Source organism: Thunnus maccoyii, chromosome 11, assembly GCF_910596095.1.
Source record: "Thunnus maccoyii chromosome 11, fThuMac1.1, whole genome shotgun sequence".
Taxonomy (NCBI): Eukaryota; Metazoa; Chordata; class Actinopteri; order Scombriformes; family Scombridae; genus Thunnus; species Thunnus maccoyii.
In genome coordinates this window covers 10354520-10368460 of record NC_056543.1, presented here as the reverse complement: position 1 = coordinate 10368460, position 13941 = coordinate 10354520, and the positions used below count along the sequence as shown (strand labels likewise).

At 38.6% G+C, this 13941-nt stretch overlaps 1 protein-coding gene across 6 annotated transcripts in view; it reads left to right on the top strand.

Moving 5' to 3' along the window:
- The window catches only part of pard3bb (par-3 family cell polarity regulator beta b), a 227686-nt gene that overhangs the window by 60742 nt on the left and 153003 nt on the right, over positions 1–13941 (top strand). For all 6 annotated transcript variants that reach the window (XM_042425837.1, XM_042425835.1, XM_042425836.1 and 3 more), the window contains 2 exons: positions 91–185; positions 10409–10479. In XM_042425837.1, the coding sequence (XP_042281771.1) occupies positions 91–185; positions 10409–10479 (166 nt within the window). The remainder of the gene's footprint in view (positions 1–90; positions 186–10408; positions 10480–13941) is intronic.

Below are 13941 nucleotides of genomic sequence, written 5' to 3'. Positions count from 1 at the left end.
TATCTTTAGGTATCTACCCACATCCTTGCTCCAAGCTACCTCCACATAACAGATATGTATGTGTGTGTGTGTCCTTATGTTTTTTTACAGATACTCCCCTGCTGGTGAGAAGCAGCAGTGATTCAGCCCTCGGGCCCCAGCCGTCTGAGACTGAACCCTCCCTCAATGAGGACACCACTATGATGGTAAGACACAATGTAACTCCAAATACACGCACGGAAAAAGCCACAAATAGGGACGTTCTCCCCACGCCACTGAGGACACAGATACTTTGGTTGATGTATAATGAATGTGATATCTGACATATATGATAATCAGTGCTGACACAAGTTAAAATACTGGCTGCTTGATGGAATTACCAACATACTGAGGAATGACCTAGAAGAAAGGTCAGCAAATTCTATAGAAATCTGTCTATTATTTCCTGATGGATCAAATTTCATTGTATTCTGGCTGGAAGTTTTGGACAGACTTTTTTTACTCACCGCCATCCTGACTGGCATTGCCATTCTTAGTCTTGTAGAGTGGCTAAATTAAGTTTTTCATAATGTCATGTATGTATTTTCTGTTCTTTCTTCCCTCGGTAAAAAAAAAAGTTGTCTTAAGTTTGCTATAACATCTCTCAGTGGACGATTTTAATGTTTTTAATGGTCTGCTAAGTCTTTGTCGAGTACCGATGTTGGGTCAAATTTTCCACTTGAACAGAAGAGATAGAATCTAATCGGCATATCAGGAAAAAAGTTACTGAGTGCAGTCATGCTCTGCAGTGGATGAAACCTTTTGTTGGACACCCCATTAACTTTCCTTTTCTCTAGAGGAAAGAGGGAATGTCTCCAAAGTTGGGAAATAAATGACTTAATAATTGCTAGTAGACACAACATCAACTACTGGTTTTATTTGCTTGGTAGTGCAAAGGAGAATTCTGTATTTGTTTGCTAGCACTATAATATATAGCGTTAACATCAATCAGATAATAGCTTTTCAAGGAGTGAAAAAAAAAAAGATCTGTGACATGAAATTTCTTTTTATCACCTCTTAAGCTTTTTTCATGTCTTTGTATAGGTTCATCAGCTTTTGTAAGGTATTGATTTGCTATGATGACTCGTCATGGAAACGCTATGATCTTTCCTCTACTTCTGTCATAATCTAATGGACAGGTTTCCATTAAATATGCTAATCACATTAATACTCCCCGGGGTATAAACACTTTGATTTTTATGACCCTGTGACCTTTCCTCTAGCAGGATTCCAAGGATAAACTTTCTTCCTCAAGGATCAATTAACTTCATTGTCTCTTTAAGTCAGAGGAATAAATAGAGGTGCTTACAACCTTAGTGTGCTATAACAGTAAAAAACTTTTGAGTGTTTGTTAGTTTGTGCCAGGCCTTGCTTTGCATGTAGGAAAGTCTCACACACACACACAAATCTGTCACATTTCATTAAGAAAAACATGCAGAATAATTCCATAGATATCAGATGAACAGCGCTTTAATTAGTTTATTGAGCTACACATAAGCATGGTTTGGTATTTCATACCTGAAAATGTAAAACTGCATCTTAAGTCGTCTCAACCAACCAGCAGCAAAATTGAATCAAACCTCAGTTTTAATAAAACTGGTAATGAGCAACATTTTTCCACAAGTGGCCATCAGTGTGTGTGTGTGTGTGTGTGTGTGTGTGTGTGTGTGTGTGTGTGTGTGTGTGTGTGTGTGTGTGTGTGTGTGTGTGTGTGTGTGTGTGTGTGTGTGTGTGTGTGTGTGTGTGTGTGATGGCTATAGGGCCGGGGGTGTGAGATGCTTTTAGTGTCTTCATTTTCCTTCTAATCCAGACACGCTTTGTCACATCAAACTCCACTAACAAAAACGGATGACTCTCTTGCTTTTAAAGGTCAAAGGGTTAACACTTGATCCTTTAGTAGTTTTTTTTTAATCTCCCCCTTCCTTACCACTGCTAATCTCTCTTTTCATCTCTTCTTTTTTTTCTCCATATTTTGGATTTCTTGGTTTAAATAGTGTTAAAGTTTATATTTTAGGCCCATTCCTAATATAAAGCCTCCTGTTTAACCCTTTATTCTGTTAATCATACCTTATGTCTTCTCTATGAAAATTGCAATTTTGTAAACACTTGCCTAATATCCTTTCGCTTCAACCTGATTTTATGAAATCTTCAAAATGAAAGTGAAGGCTTAGCACCAGCTTCATTGTTAAAACAATTCACTGTCTAAACATAATATCGTCTTCCTCAGAGCCTGATGTCAAACCTGTGGATCATACAGTCCGTTCTCTCTCTCTGAAGCTAATATATCTAATATATATTATTTTGGAACTAGTGTCTGTCCGAGTAAGCTTAAAAAAAGTTATACAAGAGCTCCAACTGTAGATGCTCCCACTCCTATCCAAAGTCTCATCGGTGCTCTAACTATACAGATTTATAAGTGACATTTGTTTGTGTTTACAAAAGTAATGTTGAACAGAATGCTTGTAAATTAAACTTAAATTGAATTCTTATACTGGAACATAATATAATTCATAGTGTGAATTATGGACATATCTGTAACATCATGCTGCTACCAGCGCTTCTAAATCATTTGATTTGCATTTGACTATAAATTTATTTCTGATCTAAGTAAGTAAGTCAGTACAAGCCGACCACCGCATAACGTTTCACCGCCTTAAAAAGTCACTGCAATCGTGTTAGCAAACAATTTCCAGCTTAACACATACAGCAACCATGGAGCAACATTAGCATTAAGCTGAAGATCTGTCTCTTGCCATGAAACTATATCTGGCTCTATTTTTACATCTTTAACTATCAGTGTCTCTCTTTCTGCAGCTTGATTTGACTTAAATTTACATTTGGTGTAAACAGTAGCTGCACTAATCTAGTGTGATTTTTAAAATAACATCCAAAATGGACAACAGTGAGTTTTAAGGATCCAGATTTTACTTACACATGCCTTTTCACTAATTTAGTCACACACTTATTCAGTCATGCACACAGACATGCATTTACTTACAAAAATATTGTCATAACTGATCATAATTCAGCATGCAAGCGGCGATAAGATGTAATTTTGATGACTTGTTATGGTAGTGTTACAGTTTCATATTCCCTTGGACACAGTTGGACACAGCGAATCCCTCAAGTTCACTGGTTAAAGGAACTCCACGCCTGATTGGGCTCCTGAGTGGTGAGCCTTCTTCCCTCGAGATTTCACACTGGACAAACATATTTTCTTTTAGCCACACTGAATTCCCCGTAGAACGACCTGTTTGCAAGGTTCAGTTCTTTTGGGGAATGTGAGTGGATCTCAGAGGTAGACAGTTTTCCCTTCTTAATGGTGTTGAGGGTGACCTAACACGTTTGTGACTAAACAGCAGGTATATGCGCTGCAAAGTTTAACAACAAACGCTGCATCTGTTGTCGTATTAACAGGTATGTCCGGCGATTTCCTGTTTTTCTTATTGTGAACGAATCGCATGTGTAGAGTCAAACCAACAATTAATTGAATCTACTTGTGTATTCAGAGCCTGATGTATCTTATCCCCCCGTGCCGTAGACCTCCGATGTTGTTTAAAAACTATTAAAAACACATCAGCGAGCCTCACTGTTTGGCTGGGTGAGATGTTCCTTCACCACAAAGAGTTTGGGCGTGATTGTTTGTGTAGAAACGGCTCCGAAGACTAATGACAGCAATCACGTTTTCAGTCTCCGGAGAGTAGTTCTGTGTAAGTCAGACACTACTGCAGAACACGGTTCTGTTTACAGAGCTCCGCTAGCTTTTTGTGATACATATCACAACCTCTTGACTTGATACTGAAGTCGTTTACAGTGTACAATGTAGTACAAAGCAATCTTCAGCCATATCCTTAAACCCTTTGATATATTGTTTTACCCAATCACACTGACTCCGTGCAGGCCGTCCTAAAAACTTTTCCTGTGATGATCAATCACAAACAGACTCGCGGTTTGTTTTGATTTGTAGCCTGTAGTTTCATGAATCACAGTTCAGAAGAAATTAAACTTGGATACACTTGTCACTGATAAATGTAAACTGCCAGCAGTAATCTATTTAGTTTTACTGGTAAAAGGTAATGCCACGTCTACACAGGAGGCGCAGCGTGAGCAGCATGTTAGAAGAGCAGCAGCAGCAGCTAGTGCTCCGTTTGTGTCTGTACACAGAATGTCAACACCTTTTATAAGCACTATTCTCCTTTATCAGTAGTGTAGGCATCAAGGCTGACAGCAATCAGATCCTTCCTACATAAACCTCCTTTGGTGCAATAGTACCTTGTTTTTGCCACTGACAGGCTCAGATTGTTATTATAAGTGTCTGATAACATTATGGAAAGGATCCCTTTCTTTACATTTTGCTTAATCTGGTCTGTTCGTTATTCTGTGTAACCAAGTCTCACTCAAGGAGCAGTCTCCTTCTGAAATATCACAAGAGTTGAGTTGTTTTTGAAATCAGCTAAATATTCAGCCATGGCAGAGCTGGAGAGAGGAATGCCGGGAGAAGTTTGTTGTGTTGGAGTACACATTTAGTGTTATCTAAAAGATTTGGCTGAATATTTAGCTGATTTTGACGATTATGTTAAGATACCAGTTGATTAACAGATATGTTTTGTTTCGGGGAGACACGAGGTGTTTACAGTGGAGAAGTAAATGAAATGGTTTAGTCAAGTCATGACAACAATCATATTAAAAAATCTCCCTTTTACTGTATTTCTTGCTCGATCTGTCTTCAGTGCCAAATGTTTTTCCTCTGAATATGCCTTTCTGTCTCACACCTGCTGTGCTGCAGTAACTACCACTTGAGTGTTGGAGTGGTGAATGACTCTGATTACTGTAAATAAAGGCATTTCTCTCTCTCTGCTTTTTTCTCATACAGAATTTTCTGTCACTGTCTCTTTTTTTTGTCTTTGTCACTATCTTTCTCTGTTTCTCTCTCTCTTATTCACCCTCACGCACTCTCTTTCTCTCTCTCACACACACACACACACACTCTGTCACTCTCTCATAGGTCCGTCTCTTCTCAACCAGCCAGGTTCAGATAGAGGTAATGGCTCCGGGTAATTGTTCAAATTGTCACTTGGCCTTTTGGTGAGAGCGATGAGGGGGAGAAAGTACTCCTCTTGCAGTAATTCTCTGTCTTCCTTCTCTCTCCGTCTTTTCTCCTACTATCTGTCCCCTCTCTTTATTTAATTTCAATCCAGAAAGATTTACTGGTGCGGCTCTTCCGTTTTAAATGCCAGGCACAAATGAGTACAGTGAACCACAAAATCACTCTCTCTTTTCCCTGTTTCACTTTCTCTCACGCCCCACAACACACACACACACACACACACACACACACACACACACACACACACACACACAGTTGCAGGTTAGTTACAATGTGTTAATCAGGCTGGGACTATTTGCTCTTGCCTGGAATACTACTGGGGCTAATAAGGCTGTAGAGGACTTATTTATCATCCTACACCTTAGTGTGTGTGTGTCGCAGCTTCTGTGCTGTCAAGCTGCATGCATGTTTTTATGTGCAGATAGGTGTTTGTATATGCAGGGGTTTGTGCGAATACACTTTCCTTTTCCTCTTTGTGCCTCCCCTTTATGCCTATGTGTGCATTTAGTGAACTGAGCTAACCATCAAGTACGCCAAATAAATCTGACGTGTACTTAACAATGCAGTAATATAACAGAAACTTCTCCGCTTGAAGAAAGTAAATGTGCTCATGATTATTCATTAAAAAAAAGTTATATTGACATATTAATCTTGTCATTTGACTTTAAACTGATACAATGTAAGAAATGTTTTATCCATTGTTATTATAAAGTAATTAAGTGAATTTATTTAATAGAAAAGTTAGTGTTTTTATTTGGAATATATCTTTATTAACTTCACCGTTCTGCCTTCTGTCCCTTTGACATACTGTTTATCAAAACACATGTTCATTTCAATTCATCACCCACGTCTGCAAAGAGATATTTCAAGATTGATTGACTTAGGTTTATCACTTTCATACAGATGGACTCACACACACACACACACACACACACAGACACAGACACACACACACACCATACACGTACACACAAACTTTCCAGCATGCATTCCTATTAATTTATCATACTCACTCTGGGAGCGTTTTCAGGGAACACTTAGCTTGATTGGTTATTCAGTAATTAGTAATATCACTAATAGTTCACTTTTTTTTTTTTATCTGCTTTTAGCAATTATTAGATTGGACCGAGAAGACTGCTTGCAGCCCATTTATTATAAGCATAGTTAGTCAAGGTAGGATTATCCATCATTGAGTTAAAATGGAAATTCTGCTTCTCTATTCTCCATTATTTGGAGGGCCACTAATGCACACAAGTATCGACTGAGCTGTCCAAAGTCAGCAGACTAAGGTAGTGATTTTTCTCTGGAGTTGTCTGTAGTACATTTCTAAAAAAATATTTGTCATCTAATAAGTATCTTTTTGATTTCCTCTCAAATAAATTAGCCAAAATAAATTGTTTCTGAATGTTGAAATGTAACATTTGTACCTTTTTAATATCCAAAATGCTGGGACTTTTGCTAATGTTGAACATATTAGTAATAAGAAATTGGTTGCAGTTCACAAGAAGTTAGTTATGTATAAGTGGTAGAGGTGTTCAGTTATATGTAATTTTCTAATGCTTAGTGCCTAGAATATGAAATAAATTAATGTTTAAGGTATTTTAAGCAAAAGAAAGACTTGACTGTTAAACCAATTTAAATGTTTCAGTAATTTCTATGATATTGTGATGTTCATATGAATAATAATAATAATGATACATATAATTTGTACCACACTTTTCATTCATAGTGAAACTCAAAGTACAACAGTATTAATAACATAGAACGTACAACATAAAGAAAACAATAATAAGAGTTAAAATGAAAAAGCCTTTTATAAAAGATACTAGGGTCTGTGCTGCCCTCAGATGGTTAGGAAGACAAGCGTGACGCAGCAGAGCAGAAGGCTCGATCCCCCGTGGTGCAGAGCTTAGTACTGGGTACTGGTGGAGCAAGCTGCTGGCAGATCTGAGGGTGCGGGTGGAGGTTTGTGGTTGATCAGTTCCTGTAGGTAGGTACGCACATGTCCATCGATGGATTTGTATGTGAGTAGCAGAACTTTGTAGTTAATTCTGAAGGAGACAGGGAACCAGTGCAATGAAAACAGAATTGGTGTTATGTATTCGTGTTTTCGCACTCTGATCAGGATCCTGGCAGTGCTGTTCTGAATGTACTGGAGCTTCTGGATGCTCCTGCCTGGGATCTCTGTGAAGAGCACATTGCAGTAGTCCAGTCTTGAGGAGATAAAGGCATCTGACAAGGTTAGAGAGGGGCAGAGTTTAGAGATGTTTTTGAGATGGTAGAAACAGGTTTTGTCCTATATGGTCATCAAAAGTCAGCTGAGGGTCAAACCTCACACCCAGATTAGTGCCTGAGGAGGAAAAGGGGGATGTCCTGGCCATCAAAGGTGAGATGAGGTATGGGGGATGACTGAATCTGGTGTGGAGTGCCAACAAAGAGAGCTTCAGTTTTGCTGCTGTTAAACTGGAGGAAATTTGTGCTCAGCCAGTCCTTTATCTCCTTAAGACATGAATAATGCGACACTTTTATTCATTCAAGTTAATTTACTTGTTATGAATTACCCATTGCTAGTAACATATGTTGCTGGCCTTTGTAATTAATATCTTGCTCTTCAAAGAGAGAGAGACAGAGAGTGTTTCTACATACAGGTATTAAATGAGACATTCAATTAAGCACCAAAAGACTTTCCAATTAATGTATCAGTGGCTGTTTTTTTATGACAAAGAGGTTAGGATAATTAATGTTACCTGTCACCCTGTTATTAATTAAGCTCACATGACAGCATCTGCAGCTAGGCAAGACTAATTGATTTCCAAGCCACCAAACCCCGAACATATGTTTAAAGTATCTGCTGTCTGTCATTCACCGCTCACCTTCTACCGTCTCCTCTCGTCAGCCCGTTGTCTCTGATTCCTCGGCCCTAAATTTTTGCACAACTTCAGCTGTTGTTTCTCGCCTCAGCCTGATTCTGTCCCGCTCTCTGACATCTTACTCACATTTTCTCGCTTCATTACTCATCCGTCTTTGCCTCGGTTTCTTCCCTTTCCTCTCTCCTTGTCTGACAGGTGGTGTAAGTCATATGGCGACAGGGTGAGAGGTCAAAGGTGAAAGGTCATGTTAAGAGTCCATTAGTGCCCATGACTAACATCGAGCCTTATTGAACTGTGTGTATTTGTCCGCATATGCTCACAAACATGTGCGCTCAGAGACTATACGATAATACACAGGAGTACATGACTAAACTCAGCAGCACATATGACCATGAAGACACATGCACATTAGGACTGGATGGCAGTTCTGATTATTTCGCCAGACATTCTGATACAATAGTTACAGCAAGGCAAATTTATTTATATAATGTAATGTAATTCAGGCTCGAGGCATTTTCCGAGGCAATTATGATGTTAAAATAAAGACAATGAAGACAACATTAGAAGGCAGTAGAGAATAAAAGGCTTTAAGTGGGCTTTTAAAGGTGATCAGGATTGTTACAAACCTTAGATCAGTTAATTAAAGCGCCCAATTTCAGGAACAAGAGTTTTATTATTTGGCACATTTAATCTCATACTATAATACTGATGCTTACATTTGTGGCAGTGGTGATGTGTTTCAGTGCATTACATTGTAAGGAATTGAAGGAGACCTTAGTATATAATACAATCCAATAACACACGCTGCTCCACAACAGCCTCAGAAATGTCTATAGATGGTTCTGTTGAAGAAGTAAGAAAACCTCATTCTAAATCTCATTGACATTTAAGATAATAGAGATGACCCTAAAAGCCATTCGTGGAATATAAGCTTACTGAATAATATGTTGTGTGGTTTGCTCCATATGTCTAAATAAGGATGGTGATTTTTTTTTTTCTTAAAAGGCACAGTATTGTTGTTTATCTAATTTTTATTCTTTGAGCTGCCTTCAATGAAAACCATTTTCCACAAGCCCAAGAGCTTATGTCATCATCTTAACAGAAGGGGTGAGTCAAGTTGCTGCGGCTAATCCATACATGGCTGTACTCTGGCCCTTACCAGGGCATTAAAAAAGACATCTTTAACACAACAGAAATTACACCTAAAATGTTAGAAAGATTACATTAGAGGAGAGCGTTGAAGAATATTGTAGATTCATGATGCCTTTATTATTATGTGTGCTCCCACGCCGGTAAAATTTAATTGGAGCTGTATTTTTTTTATGCTAACAAAGAAATACTAATTGCAAGCGCTGTTGTAGATACTCATTTATCTTAGAATATGGAGTCAACCACAGGAACACATTATAATATGTCCAAAAAGACAGATACCAGCACCCCTCAATAAGAGTTTGCTATAAGATACAGAAGCTAGTAGACAAGCAGCTGTTCCCAGAGGTGACATCAGGCCTTTTGGTCTCTATAGACCAATTAAATCAATACTTCTCTTTCACGGTGTTTAAAAGCTACAAAACATTATATGATAAATATTTGAAAATGTTATTAGCTTCACAAAGGTGGGATTTGTCGCAGGGCTCTTCTGACTTGATTAAATTGAACAGATAGTTTTGACTCTCTGGACTCACAAACATACGTAGGTTGCTGTAAAAGCACCCGCATTCATACGTGCAGACACCGTCACAGGTTGAGGTATAAGATCATTCATCACTCCTTTATCGTGGGGCATGAAATCTTGTCCTTGTGGAGCTCACCTCCCTGAATCCCTAACACGACACACACACACACACTTCATGCCAGTCCTGTGTCATTGAATAAAGTAGTAATTACAGCTCCCTTGGCTCACATTTACATCTTTTTTTTTTCACACCTTCTCTCTCTCTCTCTGAGTCATCATGCCCATTGACAGTGTTATTTATTAGCGCTTGACAACACTGTCTTCTTGCCTTCAAATATTAATTGATATTTTTCCATCATCCATCCATCAATTTAGCAGCTCCCTCACTCATCTATTCATTCATTCCCTTTATGTACTCCCCCGTCTTTCGAATTGCAAAGACGTAGTCGTTGAGCTCAGGATTTCGTATTAGGTATAGTGTATTAAAAGCCAAAATCAAAACAGAGGGGAGCTCCTTTTTATTGCTCTTCTTACAGCTTTTTGTTGATTTATGCTGTTTATCAGTTCATCCATCCACACGTCCCTCCGTATCCATGTTATCTCTCATCTTTTTTTTTTTTTCTTCATCCATGAACTCTTTCCACTTTCTGACAGATTGGATGTGTTCTTTTTATTGTCTCTTCTCCAAATGCCATTTACTGACTTACGGGAAATCTATTCTGTGTGTGTTCTCTGCAGGCAGCGAGTCCCGCTGTGGAGAGGCCAGCAGGGGTGGAAAAACCCCAAGGCAAACATACCTTCAATGGCAGGTCAGTGTGTTTGTGTGTGTGTGTGTGTGTGTGAGAGAGAGAGAGAGAGAGTTAACTCTTGTCCATGCTGGGTTAATTTTTTAATCTATTGTGCTGATTGTTTATGTATATTACTATACTATATTTGGTTTATGTATGTTATGTAGTTGTGAGGGTAGTTATTTCATGTGCGTGTTTGTCTACATACATGTTTATTGATGTTTGTGTGTGTGTTTCTGTCCTACTTTCTCTTCATTAAAGCTGTATTCTAATCTAGATCAAGGCCTTTACAGATACAGTTAGTGTAGAAATTCTCCATCATTAGCCCACTACAAAAGTCTGCCAAAACAGGGTCAGGGTCATGCACACACACTCACCCACGCACACATGCATGCACACACACACACACACACACACACACACAGACATGCGTAGACTGGCATCCACACACAGGCACATAAATAAATAGCTACAAACACTCTTGCATCTGCTTTTTTTTACAGGCAGACACAACTCAACCCATAGCACACACACACAAACACTAATGAGTCCTGCTTAATTAAGTGTTGGAGGTTCAGAATACCCTATGTCTCCTGTGGGCCATTTCGGTGTGTGTGAGCTTATTTTAGTTGTGTGAAGGGCGAGGCAATATGGGGCCAGGCTGATTAATTTAACCAAGAGAAAGGACAGGCAGTTACCATACATGTAGAACAGTGGACATTAAAGCATATGCTAGGCACCTATGAATCTGTTTATGAATAATTAGAAAAAAGCCTCTTGGACCGTTCAATTAACCAGAATATTCCTGTTTTCTTTGTTAGCATAGTCCTAGCTTAGCTTAGCATTAGGGGACTAAAAGGAGACTTAGAGGAGAAGAAGAGACTCAGCAGCCAGATATTTCTCCATTCTCTGTTTAAGAGTGGCTGAGATTGACAATAAAATGAGAATAGCTGGTTCACCTTAAAGGTCAGTCCACCTTAAGTGAGCCTGGCCAGGTTAGGCTAACTTTGGAGCTAACGAGACTTTTCTTGGTCTTGAGAAGCTGCAGCATTTATTAACTGACACACTGTAGTCTGTACTGTACATTTACTGCCAGATTGACAACTTACTGCTAACCTTTTCCTCTGCCCCACTCACATTCACTGTCACTCTTCTGCCGCTTGCTCTCAGCACTCGCTCAACTACACACTCGCTACACACACACATTACACACTGCCCTATTCCTTAACAGAGCTATGCTACTCTTATAACAGTACCTTTCATGCAGATTACCATTGAAGAACGAGGAGAGGGAGGATGACTAAAAACAATTCCATGATAACGTAGGGCGAGTGAAAATCAGTAGTAGCCCATTAATATTAATGATTGTGTGAAATTGTAGCAGTGGTGCTCATAATTCTGCAGCTGTAGTGTGCCGCTGCAGAATGAATATAGGGGAAACACTGGCATGCTTAACACGTTAAACTAACATGGTACCTGGTGAACTTTAGCATCTTAGCATTACTATTATGAGTATGTTAACATGCTGTTGATAGCATTTAGCTCAAAGCACTGCTGTGCCAAAGCACACTTACACTTGTTTGTAGAACTGCAACGATTAGTCGATTAATCGATTAGTTGCCAACTATTTTGATTAAGTAAGTAATGATTAATTGTTTTGAGTCTTCTCAGTGAATATTTTCTGCTTTCTTTAGTCTTTATGATAGTAAGCTGAATATCTTTGGGTTGTGGACTGTTGGTCGTGACAAAACAAGACATTTGAGGATGTCATCTTGGGCTTTGGGAAACAGTGATTGACATTTTTCACCGTTTTCTAGTATTTTAGGGACCAAACAATTTATCGATTAATCGAGAAAATTATCAACAGATTAACTGATAATGAAAATAATTGTTATTTGCAGCCCTAATTGTTTTGTTTTTATACTTACAAACAAGTAGTTTAGATGATATGGTTAAAATGTGGATTTGTTTATATTGTTGTTTCTATTTGTGTGAGCATTTGTGTTGCTTCACTTGATGGATACTATTGTGTGATGTCTAACAATGTCACAGAATAAATACAGAATAAAAAAATCATTGATTCAGTCATTCACATCTCTATTATCAATCATGATAATAGAGATGTGACCTCCTCCTCCCCCCAGAATTATGTCCTAACCCTGAAACTTTTCCACTACTGGCTATGAGCACAAATTAAATTACTTCTAGGAAACATACAAAACCAAAGTGACCAAACAGCTTAACCAAGGCCAGTCTCAACAATAGCATGACTAAGCAGGCATTCAGACTGAAAACAGCCCCGGTGGGGTGTGTTAGTGGAGGCATATTGCTTCAGGTACCAGCAAGAAATGTTGGTTAATGTTGGCCTGAAAGTGGCCAAATATGAAACCCAGGCAGCGAACGGGTCAGCTGTAAATCAGCGTGCTACTCCGTCTGACAAAAACAAACGACCTCTGTTAATGGATTTGTATTAGTCTGTGTTTTAGAAATCAACAGGTTAGTTATTGGCACAGTTAATTCATAAATACTAAAACAAAATAATGTGTAGTTAATCTGTAAAGAGTACATGTGGGGAGAGAGAATTAGAGCCTTGTGGAGAGAATAATGTCTGACCTCAGCAGCTGTTTTAGCCTCTCTCCATAGCAACCAGCTGTACCCACAGAGCGCAGACAGAGATTAGATCACACACACACACACACACACTCACACTCATATTCATTGTAGACTGCATAGAGGCACTCACTGTGCAAGGTTAGGGCAATGACTGAACAGTCTTGTTTCTTTCTCTTGTATCTATTGAGCTATATCACGTTCAAATTATGACATTGAGTTACTGGGATACACAATCCTGTCACCTGAATTAATGACCTGATGTAAATTCTAATTAAAGTAACTATCTAAATGGAAGTGAATTTCGAGAAAGTTATTTGAAAACGTGGGTTTTAGCACGCTTACTATACAGCTCAGTGCAGTGAATGTAAATGTAATTACTTAAGACACCACCCACTCACATTCATTTCATTCTTTCAGGTTTGTTTTCTCCACATATATCTTCTCATGTGTACACACACACACATACACACATACTCAACGCATAAACCGTCTCAGCTGTGAGTAATGTAAAAATGATGTAATGGTTTTTGTGGTCGCCGGGGAAACGATCCTTGAAATTGCAAAAAAAAAGTCCAAAATGAGTACAGGGACACAGCTATAAATATTAGAACAGTAAAGCATACAATAAATGAACGTGTGTGTGTGTGTGTGTGTGTGTGTGTGGCTATATATGAGTGTTTATATGAGTGTTGGTTTATTGAAATAGCATTGCTATCATATTTTATTTCTTTGTGAAATAAGGCTCTATATCGGAGGTGTTTTAGAAAACCGGGAGGTGAAAAGGTAAATAGGTTTCACTGGATGCACAAGACAAACTGGATGTGAAAGGGGTTTTCCAGGGTTAACAGTGGTTATATATCTATGTTATTT